The sequence below is a fragment of the Morchella sextelata genome (genome assembly GCF_020137385.1).
Source record: "Morchella sextelata strain SCLS chromosome Unknown scls_3, whole genome shotgun sequence".
NCBI lineage: Eukaryota > Fungi > Ascomycota > Pezizomycetes > Pezizales > Morchellaceae > Morchella > Morchella sextelata.
Genome location: NW_025408618.1, coordinates 2,801,576 through 2,825,075, shown reverse-complemented (window position 1 = coordinate 2,825,075; position 23,500 = coordinate 2,801,576). Strand labels below are relative to the sequence as shown.

The 23,500-nt window shown below is 43.6% G+C and overlaps 6 protein-coding genes across 6 annotated transcripts; 3 read left to right on the top strand and 3 right to left on the bottom strand.

Moving 5' to 3' along the window:
* Window positions 1–6: 6 nt before the first annotated feature.
* Window positions 7–2,124, bottom strand: H6S33_009558 (uncharacterized protein; the record flags this gene model as incomplete). Its single annotated transcript, XM_044840967.1, has 1 exon — window positions 7–2,124. One exon carries the CDS (start codon window positions 2,122–2,124, stop codon window positions 7–9), a length of 2,118 nt encoding a protein of 705 aa, XP_044698373.1.
* An 850-nt stretch (window positions 2,125–2,974) lies between these two features.
* Window positions 2,975–4,048, top strand: H6S33_009557 (uncharacterized protein; the record flags this gene model as incomplete). The annotated part of the gene is made up of 1 exon (XM_044840966.1): window positions 2,975–4,048. The coding sequence occupies one exon, from the start codon at window positions 2,975–2,977 to the stop codon at window positions 4,046–4,048; it is 1,074 nt and encodes a 357-aa protein (XP_044698372.1).
* A 2,722-nt stretch (window positions 4,049–6,770) lies between these two features.
* On the bottom strand, window positions 6,771–7,616 carry H6S33_009556 (uncharacterized protein; the record flags this gene model as incomplete). The annotated part of the gene is made up of 1 exon (XM_044840965.1): window positions 6,771–7,616. The coding sequence occupies one exon, from the start codon at window positions 7,614–7,616 to the stop codon at window positions 6,771–6,773; it is 846 nt and encodes a 281-aa protein (XP_044698371.1).
* Window positions 7,617–10,739: 3,123 nt separating this feature from the next.
* H6S33_009555 (uncharacterized protein) lies at window positions 10,740–11,395 on the bottom strand (the record flags this gene model as incomplete). Its single annotated transcript, XM_044840963.1, has 2 exons — window positions 10,740–11,004; window positions 11,079–11,395. The coding sequence occupies 2 exons, from the start codon at window positions 11,393–11,395 to the stop codon at window positions 10,740–10,742; spliced, it is 582 nt and encodes a 193-aa protein (XP_044698370.1).
* Window positions 11,396–12,807: 1,412 nt separating this feature from the next.
* Window positions 12,808–15,075, top strand: H6S33_009554 (uncharacterized protein; the record flags this gene model as incomplete). Its single annotated transcript, XM_044840962.1, has 9 exons — window positions 12,808–12,856; window positions 12,911–13,095; window positions 13,151–13,705; window positions 13,763–14,198; window positions 14,250–14,453; window positions 14,519–14,594; window positions 14,663–14,769; window positions 14,845–14,987; window positions 15,040–15,075. 9 exons carry the CDS (start codon window positions 12,808–12,810, stop codon window positions 15,073–15,075), a joined length of 1,791 nt encoding a protein of 596 aa, XP_044698369.1.
* Window positions 15,076–21,443: 6,368 nt separating this feature from the next.
* H6S33_009553 (uncharacterized protein) lies at window positions 21,444–22,331 on the top strand (the record flags this gene model as incomplete). Its single annotated transcript, XM_044840961.1, has 3 exons — window positions 21,444–21,710; window positions 21,771–22,118; window positions 22,170–22,331. 3 exons carry the CDS (start codon window positions 21,444–21,446, stop codon window positions 22,329–22,331), a joined length of 777 nt encoding a protein of 258 aa, XP_044698368.1.
* Window positions 22,332–23,500: the final 1,169 nt, after the last annotated feature.

Below are 23,500 nucleotides of genomic sequence, written 5' to 3'. Positions count from 1 at the left end.
CTTTTTCTACCAGATGATTTCATTGTCCGAGTCTTGCTCAGGCTGAAAAACAAAATCTTCTGTAACCTCCGGGAGTACAACAAGTGGATCTTCTGCTACTACAGCAGCCACTTTAGCCTTCTTCTGAGAGTTGGATTTGCCATTCCCTCTTTTCCGTTTTTGTACTCTCACTGCTGCCACTCGGACAACAGTAGGTTCCTTGGACCAACAATCGGTCCATTTGTGTCTGGACTTGCCGCACTTCAAGCATACTTCTGCTTTCCTTCTTTCTTCTAGAATATCCCCCGGGATACCCTTCAGTTCCACCGCTTTGTCTTTAGGTCCTGGAGTCTTCTGAGGTCCGGAGGAGCTCGCAGCTTCTCTTTTCCTCTTAGGCTGCTGGTCCTTCTGAGTGGGAGGATCTTTCTTGGTCCGAGGGTGCGCTTTCTCAGCTGCCATCCCTTGGTACCTCTCATGGGTATGCCCTAACTCTCTTAGAGCAGCTATCCGCTCCATCAAGGACTTTGGCTTGGGGTTGAAAAGAGCCCAACTCATGCCTAGGTCCGGAAGGAGGGAGTTATGGATCTTATCATCCACCAACTGACCCTCATAGCCAGTCTTCCACATTAGCTGAATAATAGTATTCAGGAAGAGGTCTATTCCTCCTCGAGCTGTGTGGGTGAGGGTATTCCATTGGGCTACAGCATCATCTCTAGAGATGGCTTCACCGAAGGCAGCTCTAAAAGCATCCACAAAGGAATCCCAGCGCTTCCATCTCTGATCCAACTGCACCGGTATTCCAGCAAGGCGGTTGGCGGAGGCTTGATCAATTGAATTGTGGTATGCCTCATACCATCGGATCGCTGCCTCCCCTTCCATCAAGTTGCCTGCATATCGGATCTTAACCTCCTCAGAGGTAAATGACAGGCTCTCAATGGAGAACACATTCTCACATTGCCGGATGAAGGTTTCCACTTGCTCCGCCTTGCCTTGGAACTTTGATGGTGGTGGTGCCTTTGGTTCTCGAGCTCTGGTGGAAGTAGAAGGGTGGGAGGTGGTCGGAGGTTGATACTGCTGGGACATCATTGCCAACAGATTTTTCTGTTGCTTCTCCAACTTCTTCTTAAGGTATCTCCGCCAACCTCTTCTGTTATTACCTTCTGGTTCCGAGTCTGAGCTGTCAGAATTATCCGAATCTCCTGGGATGGGAGCACGGGCTGCTGGAGGTGGAGGGTTCTGATTTCCGCCACTTCCTCCTCGTGCCTGAGGTGGAGGGGGAGCAGCGGCCGCAGCAGGAGGGGCCACAGGTGCTACTGGTGCCGGGTTGCTAGCCAGTGGTGAGGTTGCTGCTGGTTGAGCAGCCCCAGACATGGTAAACCTTCCTGGGTTCCTGGCTAGCGGACTAGGAGGTCCTCGGCCTGCACCTGAGAAGAACTCTCCTTCATAGTCAAAGGATCGGTCGGCTCCTCCAAGGAGTGGATGTGTTCCACCGAAGCGGCTAGGTGGTAAGGGTGAAGCCCCCACCGCTGGCTGTACAATAGGGATAACTCTCCTAGTGGATCGGACCGGAAATGCTGCAAAGGGGCTGGTCTTCCGCTGCATTGTTCTGGTAGCTGCTCTGGATGAGGACCTGGAGACTGAAAGTGGTGCCGGAGTTGCTGGTCTACCCACCACCAACCTTCCTTCATCAAGAGCTCTCTGTATCTCGGCAACAAAGTCTGGTGGAGTGGCCGGATTTGTCCACTCAATCTCCATGGCATCAACATCGGCATTTAGTTCATCTCTTTCTGCATACTTCCGGAGCTCTTCCTGAACAGAGTTGACTTCCGACCTCATGTACTCTAGAGCTTCTGCCATCAGAGCATTCTGTGCTGCCTGGCGCTCTTGTACAACGAGCAGTGCCTGACTGCCTCGGTTCAACTGACTCTGCAAGCTATGCTGGAGGTAGGTCTGAAGCTCTGTGAAGAACTGTTGTAAGGGAACCTCATCGGTATCCTGCCAGGCAGGCTCACAGCCGGGAATATAGGCCTGTAGAGCGGTCCTGGGTTTCTTAACAAGCTGTGTCTGCCCGGTGGCATCAAGCTGGAGGGGCACCGGCTGCCATTCAATCTGAAGGGGTGCATCTGGAGCCGAGAGGGCGGACATTTTGTATAGAGGAAGAATAATCTGAAGGTGACTTGAGCCTTAAAGATTATCTGTAACGGGGGTCCTTTCTAAGAGAAATAGATTTGTATAGAATAAAGACGGCCGTGCAAGATAGACAATCAGGTTGCAGATTATTCAAAGATACTATCGCTAGAACTCAATAATCTTTAAGGGCTCTGCTACCGATGAGAACTTGGTTTTTCTTTCTGATGAAGACTGGAGAGAATAGGACTGAAGGGCGGGAATGAACCTGAGTACTTATACTCCGAAGGCCTCTGTTCTCTGCTCCTAACTCCTTTACTAAGTTCCGGTGGGCCTTCCCTCAGTACCGGAAACAATACCACCGCTACCCCGCTTTTCTCTAAGCGTCAGCAGGTGTTTCCGATACCCAAGGCAACCACCCTTAGTCAAAGCCTTTGTAACACCTGCAGCCTTGGTTGCCACACAACTGAGGACCTGCATGAATGAGCTGCCGCTCAGGTGTAAGCTTAATCATTGCTGTAGAGCTTTCGCTTATTGTAGACTTCCCTAGCATAGTCCCTGCCCTTCGGCGGACTTATAATGCACCGAGGATACAGAGGATCACCGGTCAATCAGAGCTTCACTCTGGCCGGTCTTCTAGTCACTGGCGAGGCATAGACTCGTCAGTCATTGCTCCCATGAATAGATCCTCTTCCTAGCGCCCGGAATGTAGTTACTCTAACAGCTGGTAGCTAACCACACTGCCGGTACTTGCATATCACCGTGCAACTGGCTTCTAACAATAGCTCTCAGCATGTAACCGGGCCCTGTGTGTACTCATACACCAGACAGTTGAAATGGCTCCGTTACAGAAGGGTACGATGCAATTATGGTAGTCGTTGACCGGTTAACAAAGATGCGACATCTCCTGCCCTGTAATACAACTGTCAACTCCGAAGACGTCGCCCAACTATACCTGCGAAACATATGGAAGCTCCACGGGCTACCCACACATGTCACCTCCGACCGCGGTACGCAATTTACAGCCAAGTTTTGGAAGGCTCTTTCTAAACACCTCGACATCGAAGCAAGGATGTCTACCGCCTTCCACCCGGAGACCGACGGCCAAACCGAAAGGCTGAATGCTGTAATGGAGCAATATCTACGTGGGTATGTCTCTTATCAACAGGACGATTGGGTAAAATGGTTCCCCATGGCAGAGTTCTCCGCCAACAACCAGGTCTCCGCATCCACTAAAGCTACACCATTCTTCGCGAACTATGGATTCCATCCCCGGTTCACAGTGACGATTAAATCGCTTGACAGGACCCCACCGAGTCTCAATGCTGAAGACTTCGCCTCGAAGATGAAAGAACTCCATGAATACCTACGTTCCAACATCTGCACAGCGCAAGATCAACAAGAGCAGGCCGTCAACACCAAACGAATGCCGGCTCTACGGTACGATATCGGCGATATGGTGTTTGTTTCAGCAAAAAACATCCGAACCACGCGTAACTCCCGGAAGCTGGACTGGAAGAAACTGGGACCATTCCCCGTTAAAGAAATTATATCGCCATATGCATATCGAGTCGACCTGCCTAGGAGTATGAAGATGCACCCTGTCTTCCATGTATCATTGTTAGACCCCGCTGCAAACGATCCTATACCGGGGCAAATTCAACCACCACCCCTACCTATTATCGTCGAGCAGGAGGAGGAGTATGCAGTTGAGGAAATCTTGGACTCGCGAGAAACACGGAATGGTGGCCTGCAATATTTTGTTAAATGGACAGGCTATACCGACCCTACCTGGGAACCCGCCGCATACCACGATAATACCGCCGCCGTTGATGTCTTCCATACACGTTACCCCGACAAACCTGGGCCGTTGGAGGGCAAGGTTAAGGTTAAGGCTCGCAGGAGCTCGCGCTTGAAGGGAGGGGCTACTTTCATGGATTGACTAGTGGATATACAGAGTTGCGAAGGGTCGAATTAGTCAGAAAGGTTCTATTGGGTTCTACCGGGTTCTGTTGATTGTTAATGTATGAGTTATGTTGGATTTGTCATCGCTGGGATTTCCTTGAGTATATTAAGGGGGATTTGTTTGTATTTCTTGTTCTTCTTCTTCTTCTATCTTTACGCAACGTCTTCTGTATCTATGCGGTCTATTGCTATACAATATTATCGTCCTCTTCTTTCTTTAAGAAGACCACCGCTTCACTTTCTCCTTATCCCGTTGAACCTTACCAATGCTAGAGTCCCGTAGGACCCCTATTGCGAGTTCCCATACCATCCCCTATTACACTCTTCGTACCCTGCGGAATACTCGCTACTCACCCCCTTGAGAGCTTGCTGCCCATGGGGGGTTGGCACGAGATAGTCTATACATTGTACTAGTAGTGGCCCACCTTGCAACCGCGAGTTGTATTTTGGATTATAGGTATCAATTTCAAGTGTTAAAACCTTCAATCGGGGGTCCTTCAGCCTCGTTCGATCGTGAATGCTCAGAATTTTGATATGTTGGGCTTACTAAACCGCCCCTATCCCTCTCGACCAATTAAAGTGCAAGGACTTCAGAAGAGTCGAGTTTCAATACATATTAGAAGATAGATTAGATATTAGACTGTCTCTATTCTTTATTTTGGAGTTTGTCTTTTATGATATATATCTAGAGTATTCAGTTTAATACTTAAATACGTATACCTATAAGGAAATACTGTATGTACTACCTCGACCTATAGCTATTAAACCTATTAATAACACTAAATAAACATCATTATTCTTAGGCAGATGATATATATAGCTATTGTACTTATATCATAGTTCATGTACCAATTCTGGTTCCCTGTTCAAGCCGCTGTACTACGCGTACTTTGATCAATTGAGACTACCTTTGGGGAGCGCTGCTGTGCTGGAGCTGGTTTGGTACATATTCACAGGTGCATAAGGATTGCGCACGTATAATAGAGTGATGGATAAGCTATCACTAATTCTCATAGAAACAAAAACACATGTATCTCAATCTTATACTAAGAGATGATTTTTCACGACATTTCACTGAACGCATAAGTAAATAAATATTGTGTTTGATGTGAGCCTTGACCTTGCGCTGTTCTACGCACACCGGATATCCATGTACTAGCAATGCCGACTGGAATTTCGGTCACATAGGGATCCATCTAGAGAGTAGCAAAGGCATGCCAGTTTCTACTCTCACCTACGCATTATTTAACCTACAGGTGATCGAAATTCCAGCCGACATCGTTAGTAGATACATATATATCCCCATATATATTTACATACCTATAAGTGGTTTCCGGGATTCCGCCGGTGCTAGATATGTGTCGACCAGTCCAATATCCAGGCAAGCCGCTTTGCGGCTTATTATCTCTATTTGTCTATCACTATCTGTTCTGTTTAATATGTACCTTTTCTGATATCCCCCATATATCAGTAGATAGGTCAGGCAATTTCTCCAGTTCAAGCTGCAAGTTTATCCCTTTAATAGCCACCAAGGTGCTAAATCGAACTACTAATAATACCCATAACCAGAAGAAAACCTCTTAACAATCTAACACCACTCCGCACAATACCCTATATTCATATCCAACACAAAATATTTCAAGTGAAACAAAATCTCTCTCAATGAGCCAACCAGAAGCTTTGGAATGCACATGTGATAGATCATGGTTCGTTGATCATTGACAGGAGCGGGAAGAGAGTTGTAATCCTCGTCCTCAAGGGGGCTCACCCTAGCGGATGTATTACTGTATCTACTTCTCTTTCTTTTCTTATCCTTCTTACCTTCTAATAAATCATCTATCTATTCGTGCCAACAACATACATATGCAGGTTATAATTATATACTTATTAGATGTAGATATATAGAGTATAAATTACATGTATAAACCTACTAAAGTTTAAAGTTGCTTGAGCCCTTTGCCTATAAGAGGTGATGGTTTCACAGCCAGCGCTTTTATCGGATCAATACTTCTACCAGCAATGGTGGAAAACGGCGTATCTTAATATTAGTACGTTTTTGAGCTTATCCTTGATTAAGGTATATGTACTCTATTATCTGAGATTATAATTAGATCTATATATATTCTCTATAGGAAAGGGAGTTATATTACCTGATACTTCGGAAAGTTATTTACACATACTCAAGATGAGTAGATTTCGTACATCTGTCATACATGGTATATATCCACAATACATGTATCTACACACGCCACATCGGATGGACTCAAAATAAACAATAGACAGGTTGAGAAATCAACATTTGGGAAGTAAAATACAAACTTGGAGCAGTGAATTATATACACTACCTTGTGGGTATCCGCCGAATGCCTTGGAATATCCATCAACCAAGATGTAGAAAATAAGAAGAAAAGCATTTCACAGAACTCATATCCGTAACAATCCACTCATAAGAACCCTTAAATCCATCGATGACATGAGAAACGGGAGAATCCTGCAGCGTTAATCTAACCTTGCAAGAATTAAAATATGTAGAAACGATAAAGGTTCCGCTACAGCTCAAAAGAGGAACCCGGGTATTAAAGGACCGATCAAAAAGGAAACAAAGGAGTACATCAAAAGAATCAATTTTCTAACCCCCCCCCCCCCCCCCCCCGCGGGGCCCTGAAGTACCAAAGGTTCCGCCAGTACCTGTTATTGGCCTAAAAGTTGGACGAGGTGTTAACAACACCAGGAGGCTTGTGGTACTGATCGAGAGTAGCTTTAAATGGAGACGCCTCAGGGCTTGCAGCATGCATTTCCCTCCCTGCAGCAAGTGGTGATCCATCACGACGCATCAAATCATCCTCATCAATTGGATTGACCCTCTTCCTCTTCAGACGCCACGCAACAATTGCAAGTCCACCAAACAGAAGCGCACCACCAACACCGACAACAACTCCAATTATAGTGTTTCTCGTTGAAGTCGAGAGACCCGAGCCACCGTCGTTACTGCCCCCAGATGCCTGGCTGGCCGCGGTCCCAGTTGGGGTCTCAACGGTGGTACTGGATGTGACGTATGAACTAACCATACCATTCCCACTGAGGGTGGTATAAATCGTCGCTACAACTATACGAGTAGTCGGGCTAGCAGTGACTATATCCTCAGACTGGGCAGTGGTCTCTGCAGGATCTGTTGAAGTAGTCTCCGCAGGAGGCCTCGGCGTTGTCGATGTCGAGGTTGGTGTTGTAGTCGTTGTGTCTGGGGGGGTAGGGGTGGTTGTGGTTGTAGGGGTTATTGTGGTTGTAGGAGTCGTCGGTGTGGTCCGGCTGGTAGTGGTGGTTGATGTTGGGGTAATTATAGAGGTAGTCCTCGAAGTAGTTGATCTACTTGATATCGATGAGGAAGAGGAAGAGGAGGAAATGGAAGTCGAGTTATTGTCTTGACGCTTGTCGAGTTCGGGCAATTCCAAGTCATCAAAGGGTATTGGCGCCGGGTTGCCCAGCGAAGATCCCACTAGTAGACACAAAAGCGAGAGACAGATGAGGAGGGTTGATATTTTGGCCATGATTGATGGTCTGAAGGGTGAGTACGATAGAGAAACAAATTTATTAGGGGGAACCCCCAAGTTGCAAGAGAAAAACTTTAATAGTCGGGGAGAGGGGTATGGTATGTACTAATAGGCCGCGTGACTTCTGGGAATAAAGAGAGGAAGGCCGGAAGGTGCTTTTTACACTGGGCTCTATGTAATTCCCCAGTGTAACCTGTCTTTTCCTTTCAGACAGTGGAGGAAGTGTTCGATCGGAAACGAACAAAAGAGAGGTGGCCGCCGATAATCGGAAGCCACAAAAAACAAACGAGCGAAATGAAGCAAAATTTATTTGCTATGTATGTATAATATATATGTGTGTTATGTATATTTATACTGGCGTAATGAGCGAGAAGAGGAGTGAGTTTAGGCGGGAAGAAGAATAATACTGGCGAAGTGGGTGGGTAAGTGGGTGGGTGGATGGTAGGATGCGTGAAGTGAGTCGAGTGAGCGAGCGACAAAACAGTGGTTTTCAAAACAAAATTGAGGAAGTATGTGTGTGGGTAATGTAGCAGCACTGCCAGTGGTGGGATTCTGTCTGATGAAGGCATCAGTGCAACAGGGGGGTGGAGAGGATAATAGAAGGTGGCGACGACGCTGACAACACCCACCCCCCTTCCCCCGGAAACGTGAAAGCCGGTTTGAACTAGTAGGGAGCGTCAACTAAGTTAAGAACAGGAAGAAGGGTCGGACCCTGAACAGAAGAAGTTGCACTTATGTTGAATAGGAATCTAAAGAGGAAACAGAACAGCCCGATACCCTGGAGAGAAAGTGCAAAGGGAAGCCAGGAACAACAGTAGGGGCAAATAATCAGAAAAAGGAAACAAAGCCGCAGGAGCAGACGTCGTGACAGCCAACCAGCTACTCCTATTGAAAGCTTTGACGGCTATGTGAAACTGAGCAGAGTCTTGAGCTGCACAACCGGCACGCCGTTACCCCATCGGCCTTAACCTGACATGTAGCTGTTACTCTGCCTTCCTATTTCCCTTGGCATGGTAGAGTACCTACATGTAGAGTACGTACTCACGACAGGCATGAAGTACCCGAATATGCAGCTGCAAGTTTTTGGTGTATTTTTGACTTCTACTCCAATGGAAATTGCAGATTAGGATGTGCATTTTCGGGTACTTATTACCTGCCGCGAGTACATGTACTAGTATCTTCTTGACGTTTTTGAACTGGGCCATTATTGCATACACCCAAAATCATGAGCTTGGCGTATTTTTGTATAGCATGCAATATCAGTCGCGTCCACAAACGTCAGGAAAATACGAGTACATGTATGTACATCATATGTAGAGTACCCTAGATTCGAGTAGGTATGCACATCTATCGTAGCTAGAGTACCGTAGGTGTCTGTACTTGTTACTAGTGTTTTATTAATTGAGCCTTTAATTGCACAAAAGATTACAGCTCTAAATTCGGATTATCTGATTGGCTGATGGCAGGACCAATCAGGTTATCGGAATTTGGAGCTGGAGTCTTTTGCGACCGTCAATTCTGACAATTGACACTTCGCCACTCATCCGCAAGCCTTAATTCTGGATATTGGGGTTGCTTGCTAGGCTGTGAAATGCGTCAAGAGGATACAAAATGCAGCCTACGCATTTCATATCCCGTCAGCGTATATCACAGATAGTGTGAGGAATTATCGAATCTTCAGCGTTACCCCAATTGGACAAGCACACATTTCTTGTGTCACTAGCTCTCTGTGTCAATTTTGCCCTTTGCAACCGTCAATTTCGAAGTGTCAATTGTCGAAAATGACACTTAGCAAATACGCTCTATTGTGCAGATATATACCGTACCTACAATAACAAAAGTTCTGGTTTCAAAGTTTACAGCCCAAGTACCTACATATAGAGTACATGTATGTGCCTATGTATGTTTAGCTATAGTCGAGCAAGCAAATTGGTTGTCGGTTTTGTATACAAATTTTGTCCTAGTACATGCAGTAGAACAAGTAAAAGTACATGTACATATACACTTGTACATATAGTAGCACCGCCCGAAATCCTCACCAAGATTAAGTGCAAACAAGGTAACTGTGAAATCGATCTTGATGGTTGGACTACATGTATTTCTAGTAGTCGAACAAAAGATACATGTATCTACATGTAGTAATTCAGTAGACCTTTGCTATTAGAGCGTATTTACTAAGTGTCATTTTTGACAATTGACACTTCGAAATTGACGGTTGCAAAATGCAAAATTGACACTTCCCCTCCATAGGGATATGAAATGCGCAAGCTGCAAAATGGCACTTGTGGATGCCGCTTTGGAGAGTGGCGAAGCGCCAATTGTCAGAATTGACGGTTAGTAAATACGCTCTATTTACAGCAATATATACATGTATCTTGAACCTTCAGTACAGCACTGTCATATTGTGCTTACGGTACCGGAACTTGTGATGAAACTAATACCGCACTAGTGGATTTCCGCCTTATCTCCGTGTTTTAGCAAAGAAAACCGCAGTGCTATGGTATTAATTGTGTAGTAATTTCTGTCACTGTAGGTACATGTATGTAGGTATGTACACATAAGTCAGTGTGTACATACATACATACATTTACTATGGAGCAGACTGTTCTCGTTTCGGAATATCAGATAAGACAACAGCGCAAGCAGCTAGCGATGTTAGTATTAGCCTTAATCGCTACATGTAGATACATGTATCTAGAGTAAGACTTACCTAAAGAGAAAGTCTCAAGTACCGATACACACCTAAATACCGGCTTGCTTTTTGCAGCTGACATCTGAATTTTTTTCCCTCCATCAAGAGCTTTCAGAACACCTCATGAACCCTCCTCATTCACTCCCATAACGCGACACTCACCTCCTCTACTTTCACCTCTCGCCGACATGACCATAAGTCCTGTGTTATCAAGTGCTCTCTCTTCTGCGCACGCTTCTGCCCTACTGACTATTCGGGAAGCTCTGTCGGGTATCTCGGGTACCATATCCCTCGTTTCATGGATTGTTCTGCTCGTGCGTTGAACCTTTCATCCCATGTTGCGACTGTAACTGTGTCCGTGTCCGTGTCTTGACTGACATCATTCTGCTTGCGCTGCAGGTACCACAAATTTTAGAGAACTACAAAAATCAAAGTGGTGATGGTGTATCTACAGCCTTTTTACTCATATGGCTTTTCGGCGACATTGCAAATTTGGCTGGTCTGTTGCTCATTTCCTCCGTGAATGCAATCAACTGCCCACATCTACTCTCGCGAGCTGCATACGACACATGGTCGCTGTTACCAAAGATTGCTGATCCCCATTTGTAGGTGCCGTAAAGTCCAATCTGCTTTCCACCGTCATCACTCTCGCCATATACTTCTGCCTTGCAGATATTATCATAATATCCCAGACTTTTTATTACAAGCATGTCAATGCGCGAAAGATAGCTGTCAAAGAAGCACGACGTCAATCTCGCTCAAGCAACGTAGACGACCCCACCCAACCATTGTTTTCCCGCCGCAGAAGCTCAGGCGCAAACTCCCGTAACAGGCCTTCTGGAACCATACCTAGTAATCCTGCCCTCTCCGCCGTTGCTGAGAAAGATGCCAGTACCATGGAGGAGATGACTCGAAATTTCTTCTCGATAATCTCAGTGATATTTATTGGCTGCCTTGGATGGTTTCTTGCTTGGAAGAGTGGCGCATGGTCTGTTACAGTCGAGGATGGAGACAGCATCGAGATGTCCTTGATTGGTGCAATCCTGGGATATATAAGCTCTGTATTATACCTTGGGTTGGCCATCTATAGTCCGGTTATTAAGACAGAATCTGATATTATGAGTAGAGCTAGGATTCCTCAGATTATGAAGAATTACCGGTGCCAGTCTTGTGAAGGTACCTCCTAGGAGCTTGCATTCATGCATCTTTCCTATTTTACCAGAGCTAACCCCTTGTGAAGGTCTCTCAATTTTGTTTTTTATATTATCCTTGTTGGGAAACATCTCCTATGGAGCAGGAGTTAGTAACACCAAGCGTTCCGCTATCTGAGTTTAGCTTACTTATTTTCTAGATTCTGCTTCATTCTACTGAACATGACTATGTGATCCATAACCTCCCCTGGCTGATTGGGAGCTTGGGAACAATGGCACAGGACTTTATTGTAAGTTTGTGATGAGTTATGATTTGCTTTATACCCCGCTAATATTCATTTTGATAGATCTTTGGACAATTTCATTATTATAAAGGAAAGAAACTCGATGGTTCAGCTGTTGTTTAGAATGGTGTTATGGAGTTAAAATGGTTTCTTCCTTCTTTTGGATTATGGATAAATTGGAATTGGCTCCATAGAATCCTACATACATGTATGTATTTTGTATTTTGAATGGGTAATGCTGCATGTACAGTAGACTCTCGCTATAAGGATATTTGATATAAGGATATACTCGCTATAAGGATACCAGTGGCCGTTCCGCAACCGCCGTTTTGCTAGCATTCCCCACTTTCTATAAGGATAATTCGCTATTAATTCGCTATAAGGATAGATATTCTTGGTCCCGACCGTATCCTTATAGCGAGAGTCTACTGTACATGTAGCCTCATAGCCAAACACATAACGCCAAGCTAGTATTTGGCATAAATCTACTACATGTACTACAATACTCTACAAAACATACTGCATAGTACATGTATGGGCCACAGGAGCTTCTTCTTCTCATACCACTACTACATGTACTACTACTGCATAGAATAATACGTCAATGGAAACGTAGGTTCGGAGGCTATCAAATTTTCGGTTTGCTCTATGGCTCGCAGAGGTTCTTGTGGCCTAAATCAGCTTGGTTATTTATATTTAGGGCACTCCTTTACTTGGAAAAATCCGCTTCGTGTCTTGGGAAAACATTCATAATTAATCTCATATACTTAGAAGGTACAGTAGAATATAAAGTATGTATATACATACATCTTATAAAGATGTGCGCGCATGGAGCCTTCTGTTGCGCTGCCATGAGTAGCGCTTTGCTCTTACACATGTACAGTACTACATGTAGTGTTGCGTCGCTTTACTTACATACCCCCAGTAGAGATTCCGTTGCTTTGGGTTACCTATCTATGTACCTGCTCCGCCGCAACTTACTCGCTGAAGACGCCAGATTGTAGATAGGTTTACTGAACTCTGGCCCCTGATCCCCCTGCATTCTTCACAATTACGACGATATGGATATCATGGACACAAAGTCTGCTTCGCCTATGACGGCAAATCCTAGTGAGTCTTTCCGTGGGGTCGATCCTGATGGTTTCGTACTAACGTAGCGTGTAGCACCTTCACACAAGAAGAAGAAAGCGAACAAGAAGAAGAAGGAACAACAAGATAGTGGCGAACAAGAAGGCCTATCGGCATCTAGACCAAACTCCCCAAGTCCCGCTGAGGAAGCTAAAGACAGGGACAGCGAGCTTGGGGATGACGATGTAGAAGGGGAGAAGAAAGATGGCTCCGAAATCGCGGTATTTGGTCCCATTTGCCATTATAAAAGAGTTCCATTACTCAAGGGACGTACAGAATTGCGCGCCTTGCGCTCCTAACGGCCGAGAGAATCAGCACTATTTAAACGGCAATAAAGACGACAGGTCTGTTAAAGACGACGAGGATGCGCTACGGGACAATCTAGCGAAGGGGCTCAGAAGGACTCAGGAGTTGGAGGGGCTGGTGGAAGCTTTAAAAAAGCAGTTGGAGGAGGGTTCATCACCAGCAGAGGCTAAAGCGCAGGCTAGTGAAGAGCTGCAGAAGGAAAGATTGAAATCGCAGGAGCTGGAAAAAGCTGTACAAGATTTGAAAACTCGGCTTTTGGAGAAGTCGGAACCCATAGTAAAGAGCACAGAGGGGCTTCGCGGTTTGGGTGGAGAATCTCCGGCACAGAGGGAAATGGATACTGCCAAACTGCGACAACTACTTGAGAGAGAGCAAGAATTTCGGGAAAAGGACCGTCTTGATGCAGAGCAGAGGCTAGCGAAAGTACAGGAAGAGAAACAGCAACTAGACACTCAATACAAAGCACTCCTTGGAAGGGTCGCGCACATCAGAACAACTCTCAGTGATAAACTGAAATCTGACGCAGTGGGTAAACCCGTAGTAGAGTTCGAGTAAGCTAGTGAATATTAACACACCACACAGGAAGAACTCGAACGTACTCGGAATATGGTGGATAACTTAGAGGAAGAAAACCGAACTCTCAATCAAACCATAAACAATCTTCAGGCCGGTCTAGAAAAAGCAAATGAGGAAGGCTATGATGCTTCAAAGGAACTCTCAACACTTCGGAGTAGATTAAATCTCTCTCAACAGAATTGGATTAAAGAAAGGAACGATTTAATTAGTGCAGAAAAATACTCTCGTGAGGAGTATGAAGCTGCCAAACAGGCGATGCAGGAATGGGAGATTATAGCAACAGAGGAGCGATCTGTGCGGGAATCATTAGGAGACCGCGTCATCGAATTAGAGGAACAGCTGGCCAATCAACAAACCGCATATGATAAAGTTCTCTCGGAAAGGGACAGGGAGTCTAGTACAGTTGACGGTCTTCAGAGAGCGTTACAGGATATACAAAATGGTATTGATACTCTTCTGACCTATGAAGCTTATTCCTACTAACCATTTCTAGCACGTAAGCAAGAATTGCGGGAAGTTGTTGAGACCATGGAGGCGCAAATAAACCAACTAGCATCAAAAGGAGAAGTTCTAGAGAAACGGGCAAAGGAAGCTGAAGCACAGTTAATTACAGCTCAGCGGGACCTTGAGCGTGTCCTACCATTTGAGAAAGAGGTTAAAGAGAAGAACCTTCTTATTGGAAAACTTCGTCATGAGGGTAGGCCTTGCAATGACCTTATATACCTCAAGCATATTAAAGAAACTAATACCACCTTCACTAAGCCGTCACTCTTAACGATCATCTTAGAAAAGCTCTTCGTATGTTGAAACGTGATAACGCTGACGATAAGATTGATAAGTACTATCCCATTATATATCACAAACACTCTGTATCTGTCTGATATGCCGCTGACCTAGTGATTATAGAAATCTTGTGACAAATGTTTTCCTTCAGTTTGTTAGCATACAAAGAGGGGATTCTAAGAAATATGAAATTCTTCAGCTAATTGCCTCTGTACTTGACTGGAATGATGGTTAGCACAGCTTCTCGCCTTTATACCCTCAAAACCCGAAAGATAATATATACTGATAACAGTTTGGCATCATAGAACAACGTGAGAAAGCCGGCCTTGTTCGACCAGGTACCGCCGCCAGTTCACAGAGTTCTTTCCTCAAAACGCCACCGTTGTCTCCATTCCACCGTTCACCAAGCACACCAACTCTTAGTGATGCGTATGAGGGTAGCAGAGATGTATGTTAAAACTCCAAATACCTGCTCTACAAGTACTAACGAGACAAAATAGATTTGGGCGTCGGTTCTAGATTCCGAGAAGCCCTAGTGGCGATTTCCCAGGCCTTCTTTTATGCGCTTCTGTAATTTATATATACTGGGGACAAAATCAGGAGTTATTGGATTTAGTCAGTGTTTCCCTCCTCGCATGACCCTTATTCTTCATATTTATTTTGCAGCCTAGGCTTTATCTGTCCGTTTCGAATCGTCCCTGTGAAATGGTAAATTTATATGATATCAGGTTTGTTGCTCGCATTTAAATGCATATATTAATTATGCATGTAACAAAATTTAATGACACTTTACAAGTACGTTCGGGCTGTAATTTGAAATTCCAGTAGTGACCAGGTGGAAGAGTTTGAAGCCAAACACAATGCCACATATAAGGGTATTCACTTCCTCAAATACGTGCTCTTTTAGGCATGTGCTTATATGGACCGCTTAAAATAATCGGCAGTCGCGTATTGATCTGAAATACGCATGAGGAGAAAATAAGCATCACTAACCTACCTTATTGTCCAGAATATTGACTATGTATGTGTATAAGCTCAAATCTTAAATTAATATGGTAACAAATTTACTCCCACAATATGGCATGTGCACTCCAGAGGCATTCAAAATCCAGTGCCATATAACTACATGTAGCGGCATTGTAATGCGGTGTTATATACTTAATAAAGGCAGTACATATTTCTAGAAGTGAATAACCCCTATAGTTTGATGAAAATGTGCCTACTAAATATGAGCTTCATTTACAAATATCGGTAAAAGACTAAGATGCCGCGGCCGCGGATTCTTGTTGTATGCCGCGCCCAAATGAATGCCACAGCGGGCGAAATTTTCTGAGTGCCATAGCGTTATACACTAGTGGAATCTCTTCATAAAGGTACGATGGGACCGCGAGATGGTACCCTTATAAGACAGGGATACAATTAATGAAGTAATCAATCAATTCTAGGGTTATGAGGGTTAGGGTTTATATCCAAACTTGAGTCAGTTTTCGAGTAAAATAATCTACCTGTTATGTAGAATTTAACCTATAAACTTAACGAATATGATATATAGTACAGTACAGTGTTTTGTGTACGGCAGTTGGAGAAAAGTTGCATTTTGCTCTCTGTATATACCTAGAGTAGACCCTTCGCCAAAATAACCCTTTCCTGCCCTCATTTCTCTATAAGGGACAGCACCAAAAAACCATCCCAAATTCATAAGGCTTAAGGGTATTCTTATAGCAAGAATACAGCAATTTACGCTTAATTTACTATACAAATCAAATAGGCCCCTACACCGCACTCCTTATAGGGCAATTATATATTCTTATAGAAGGTACGTACGTACCCTTATTATAGGGAGATTCGACTGCAGCTGTACTAGCTATAGAGCAAGTCGCTGAATTGTGTCCGGTGTTTCCATCTTTATGACACTAGTCGTTCCGCATGCATGGGGGGATTCGAAGAATCTCACCCGTTGTGGGTATGTATATATATACATGTATACATATATGTAGTCTAGTCTCGTGTAGCTCGTTTATACTTAGGTACTCTCAGTACTTCAATCTAGTCGGTGCGGTCATCAAATATCACTCGATAGATATAACCACCTAATTATATATAACTACATTGATTGATTGATTAATTGTGTATATATAACTACGTATTAGGACAAAAAACCGCCCCCCACTGTTTATCAACTACTACTAGAAAAGAACTCATGGGTCTGGGAACGAGACTACATGTAGATATCCCCAATAGTACAGTCCTTGCACCGCGCGTGCACATGGTTTATATAATTATCCTAACCCAAGGTGCTACACATCAAGATTGGGAGCCGAACATATATATGTATTGTCGATAATTGTATTAGCTGTGCGGTTTCCTGTGTATTTTGGTTGCAATTGCTGGCCCAAAATTTGACATCACAATTTCCAGAAATGGCTGAGAGAGATCCAGAAGATTCAAGATTATGGTAGCTTTCTAGATCTTATAGGTTGATACATGCAGCTGCAGGTATATCACATAAGTCTTTTGTGCTTTTTCTCATTTCGTCTGTTCACTCGTTCATTTATCTCTAGATCTGTTTATGATCGTGAGAATCATGGATATTCAAATCGATATACTGCTCTTAATTTACATGTACCTTCTCATCTCGGTGTCATGGACGCTTCTCAAGGGTGTCCACGTCTGTATATATGTGATAATTCATCGGTTGGTTGATCGATTGATTAACTCAAACTCATTGATCTGCGCATGTGGGGCATACATGTATTGATATCGATGATATGATATAACACCAAGGAATCTAGAATCAACGACTTTAATTTGGCACGAAATCTATATATACGTGTAGTATCTTCCATGGATTCAATAGGTATAAACACCCTGCGAAGGAAGAATTATAAACATTCAGTCTCATCTATATACGTATATAGTACATGTAGTAGCTCAGTCTGATCATGAATTCTGTCTGTCTCATACCTTGTATAATTGATCATTAAGGGGGTAGATATTAATATAATTATGTTTGTGCCATACGCATATGATTAATGCATATGTACAGCCACTCTGCAAAAGTGTTCGTGATTCCGATTTCGGAGTGAGACATTTCTCTATATGTAACCGTGGCGGACCATTAAGAGCCCCAAGGGAAAACGTTCCCAGTGAGCAATGGAGCCCGGAATCAATGAAAAATAAGATCAATGACCTATCTTCTCTTATATATAGTCACAAACTATATTATATATTTTTCGTTGTTTTGAATCTCTCCATTAATAACATCAACGTCACGGGTGCGCCACACTACGCACTGACATTAAAACTAAATCACGAACACTTTTGCTGAGTGGCTGTACATGTAAGTACATGTATATATACATACGACGTTAGCACATACATATATATACATATATATACAGTGACAGAAACATGGATAATTAAAATGACTACCGCACTCTTTGGCAATGCCATACCACTGTGGTAATTGACACTACCGTACGCATATACTTCGTCAAAATAGGAAGATAAAGCGGAATATATATTCTCACAATGCCGTACTGATGCGGTATCAGTTTTATAATTTACCCCCATCTCTGATACTTTATATATCGCCCCCCCTTTATGGGATTGTGCTCCGTTTTAGTACGATCAATTAAAGACTATATAGCTAGGCCTAGTTATATATAGGTAATGTGCGTACTTATATACATGATATAATATTAGGTACATGTTATATGTACATACGTTATATGTGCATTGTTTGCACCACCTAATTGATTTGATTACATATAAAACAGACGAGGCGCTGTATGCATATATATGCCATATGTGACCGGAAATTTTCGTCTCGTTGAGATATATAAATTTTGTTAATAAGCAACCCGTTGTTGATGCTGTTTATGCAACCAAAAGTTACGCTTTGGGTCTGTCGGATTGAGGCTCAACACGCATTTGACCAATCTGAAGCCCAGTATTCCCAGTCCAGTTCGATTCGTTATTCCTAAGATTTTGCGGTCTACAAATTTAGTTAGTACTCTACAACATTCGAGATATATATAGCTATATATAGACATATTTCAAGACACATGTTCGTACACTGATCTGTTTAAGTGGCTGAGGATGAATGAGGTATCGATAATGTGAAATATTGTTTATAGCGAGAAAAACAGGAATTAATATATCTAAATGACACCTGACTGGTCGCTACAGTATGTTACTACATATATGCATGTAAGTACAGTACCAAAAAACGGGTGGGGGTTAGTACGGTAGTACTACGCCATCCCATAAAATCGGGTAGCACTCCGGTTGTCGAGCGAGTAAAGCCGCCTTGCAGCAAATGCTCTATCAATGCCGTATCAATACTGTATTATATAATCTATATATTCCCTGGATTCCGCAGTGTGGGTGGTATATTTATACTGCCCTAGTACTTCCGCATTTCCTAAAATACGGCATTCTTGTGGTATTTAGGACAATACCATTCCCCTAACCCTGGAATATCATATTTGGTGATGAAGCATTTCAGAATCAAAGATCACCAGATATTGTTTCATCCATCGATCCATCAATTCTTATCATCCTAGGATGGGGTTTAAACAATTGGGATATACTTTTGAAAAATAAATTTTGGGCTCTTAGGCATACATATACACATCATTTTAATTAGAAGTTGCGTCTACTATTCGATTATGATACGCTCATGTTGGTGATGATGATGATGATGAAGTCGTATAGGTGTGGTCTAGTCTTGTAACATAGTGTCGACGAGCCTACATGTAGGTGTGGTCCTGGTCATGGACCTGGCGTACTGGCACGCTAGACCTGGTGCTGGCACACTGGACATGGTGCTGGCACACTGGACATGGTGCTGGCGCGCTGGACCTGGTGCTGGTCACAACGCTAAAATGTGTCTATATTGCTGTGGTAGTGCTACGGTATTGCTATGGTATTGCTACGGCATTCTATGAAAAATATACTCCTTGAAATGCCGAAATGATGCAGCAGTCCCGAAAATACCGCATTGTAGCAAGACTACCGTAGCACTACCATACTAATCCCTGCCCCATTTTTGGTATTGTACATAAATCTTAACGTTAACTTAAGTGCAGTAAGCATAAAACAAAGATGTCTCGTTACCCGGCTCAGATCTCAACGATCTAGCTCACCAATATATTTAACATACATGTAATGACTTCTTTCAACGATAGTGAGTATTCGTTCTTTATCCAAGCTACATGTAGGTATCGATCCGTACATACAGTGACAGAAATATGGATAAAATGACTCCCGCAGTCTTTGGTAATGCCGTACTACTGCCGTTTACTTCGTCAAAATACAGAGATAAAGCGGCATATTCTCACAATGCCGTACTGATGCGGTATCAGTTTTACCCCCATTTCTGATACTGTATGTATATCCCAGTGAAGTTTCCCTGGGTACATATATGTAGATTACAGTACATGTGGACATGGATTTGTGCGACTCGCGTATACATATATAATAGCCCTGACCCTAGCTGCATGGAATCAGCAGTTACACTAGGCCCTTACCCGTTCTGATAGGTAGAGGGGAGCTAGTATCTCGCATTAGGTACATACATCTACAGTACCTACATGTACTCATACTTACAATCGCACCTCGCTATGCCGGATGCCAAGAATCGGAATTTCATACGTGATAACAAATATTTACGAGAAATCCGGGATAGCAAATTGATTTTGCAGTAAGAAAATTAAAATCCCAGAGGATTTCGTACGGGACAGCAATGGATCCGGGGTATTGAATTCCGGCATATTATCGAGTTGCGACTGTACATGTAGCTACTGGTGAGATCTGCTGTGCCGCACATTGATCATTTTACTGGAATGAAGTTGAGGAGCGTGGACTCTTAAGAACCCAAAGCCAGATTAGAATTATTTCCTAGGTCGGGGGCTGCTTCGAGGATCAGTGATTTTGATTATTAGATTAGTAATTTCGGATAGGGGAAATTTGCCAAGGCGAGACTTTAAGATGCACAAAGGTTGCAAGCGCTAAGAAGCCGATTTGCTGTTAATAACAACCTCCTCAAGAGTCAAGAACGACTACATGTAGGTACTACTGTGGTTTGGGGGGGGACATTGACAAATGACGATATTGGGGATACTCTACGAAGGCTAGCCAAATCTACGTCCGGGGAACCAACTGACATCAGTGCATTCATCTACTATGAATTCTGATTTGCTCGTTTGATTAGGTTACCAATGCAGGTTGTACTAAAGTGGACGAAGTTATCCCCTGGAACCTTTAGGGGTTTCATGTTTATCGCGAAAATTTACTTCCCTTCATCTTAGATCCCTAACACTTTCACATATCAGTCCCCCACTTCCCAGATACCGAATAGCCTAAGTTGGGCAAGTAGCTAATTCATACTAAATTGGGATATAGCAAGATTTGCCTAGATAATTGTACAAGCAATGTACCCTCCCTAATGTTGGGGCAACTTCAATATCCCAGTCGCTGGCGGCAAACCCCTACTTCTGAGCCCCCCAGGGTGAAGAGCTAATTTGCGACTGATTTCTGCGTGATGCTCCTGCCCGAACTTCCTATCAGCACATTTTCGCCCTCCTTTTCCTTTTTATTCTCGCCCCCCCCCCCCCCCCTTCCCAAAACCTCCTCTCTCTTCTTTTTTTACCCACAAACCTCTGAAAACGCAAAGTTTTTGCCCACGTTCATTACCGTTTTTTCTTTCGGCTTCAATTCTTTCGGGCCTTTGTCACTCTTTCAAATCCAAGTCTCCGCAAGCCACCAATATCAATCTTTCGTTTTCCGGTTTAACATCCAGAAAGTCTGCGCATTGATTGCATCGTTTTCAGTGCTTCTCAAAGAATAAAGATTGTCATTTCTGGCCCCTACGGACATCAAACAATCATAGAAATAAAAAATGGTTTCTTTCAATAACCTCATCATTTGTCTCACCGCCCTGATTTCTGCTTGCAGTGCTCATGGGCACAACCACCTGCACCGCCGTGGCCATCTTGCAGCCAGGCAAAACTACAATGGGACTGAGACCTCAATTGCCTATGGAACTGGCACCGCTGCAGCTTCTACTTCGCTGTACACTGTCACTGTTACTCAGACAAATACCAAGCTTGTAACTGTTACTTACACCTTGGGTGATGGTCGCATCAAGACTACTACCATTACAAAGGTAAGACATCAATCTACAAAACATTGATCATTGACTACATGTAGTTCTAATAAATCATAGGCGGAAGAAACTACTCAGACTATTGCGCACGTAAAGAGCACCGTCACCGTTGCTCCTATTATTGAAACTACTCCTGTTGCGGTTGCTTCTGCCAGCTCAGTTGAACCTGTAGTTTCTGCTGCTGCCAGCTCGGAGGCATCTGCACTTTCAGTTGCTGCTGCTCAAGCTGCTTCCTCAGCCAAGTCTAAGTCTACAAGTACTACTACTTTGGTTGTCACAGTTCCTAACACCGCATCAACCGTCACTGTCGAAGACGCCTCCGTAGCTGCCGCTGCCGTCACCCCTGCCGCTGCCTGCTCGGCGGAGACTGTTTATGTCCCGCAGTATGTCACTTTGTACAGCACAATTGTGAGCATTCCAGTCCGTAACTCTTCTACCTTTGTTTAATTTATTCTATAGACTGTCTCTGCTGCTGCTGCCCCGAGTATTGTCCATTCGCCTATCGTCCCTCCCTACTCCAACAACACCATGAGCACCGTTTCATACGATAGTACCAGCACCACCACAATGAGTGTCTACACTACCGTGTTCGTCACTCCTTCAGCCTCCGCATCTGCCTAAATGTTTGATATGTAGCTGTGCGATTTCTCCCGTCAAGTGGATATAATTGAGGGCTGGAATCCTGTTAGAAAAATGTTCTTTTCTTTGTATTTAAATTTATCCAAAACCTTCTTGCATGACTTTTCCCACGGAGAATATTTCTTTTTCCAATGGAGGATAATTAGTCGGAGTATCCTTTTGTGCTCTATTGCTCGCTGCAGTTTGGGATTTGGTCTCGCCTTTCTTTTTTTTTTTAAAAAAAAAATGTTCAAAGATAAAATCACTTAGTTTAATTATTGAGCTAGAAAAACCACTTAACCAACTCGAGAGTTCAAATCAACTATGTGTCTTTTTAAGGTATCGAAGGGAAATCTAGAGGTACCCGGTGCCGGCCTATATCACACTATCCAATTCCAATAAACATTATACAGTTGTTTATGGGTTCGTGGCGAGACTTTTGACCTACCAATGGGCGTCAACCATCTAGGGAACAGGGCCTATGTGTTTTTGCTGTACAGCCGCATTCGAAATGTTTTGGCACCTTCGGGCCAAACTAACGAGGTAGTCCTTTCTGCTTTGCAATTCCCATATTCGAGACCGTTGTCAGAGAGAGCTGCAATGTCTCTATTGCGGTCATACCCGTCAATAAGATGAGTATGCGCAAGTGCCATGGTTGTTGGTGGGCTACAATTCATGAACGACTCAATATAGTAGGGTGCCAATACTTTTCGAATGCGGCTGTACATATATCCGCCATCAAACAAACTTCGCTATGACCACAGGAATGACTATAGAGTTTAAATACAAAAGTCCCAACGTTCTTTTATAATTTATGCTACCCAAAAGCAAAGAAACTCGATACCTATAAACACCAGTATCATGTAGTAACATGTACTCGTAAATCTTGCATTATAAGGAAACTTTCCATATACCTTTTTGCAATCTCAAACGATACATCATATTGCTATCTTCATGGATTTTCACATGCACAGAGAAGCTTGTGGAAGATAAGTGGTTGCATTGCATATTGCGCATGGTTGCTCAGCGGACGCTTCACCACCGACGTCAAAGCAGCCGCACACATCCATAACCCCATGTTGCTCGTCACGTAGCAACATAACTACATCCTTTGCTTCACCCCATAACATCAACGTTATCTGCTCGATCAACGATCCTTTCTCTTTAGTTAC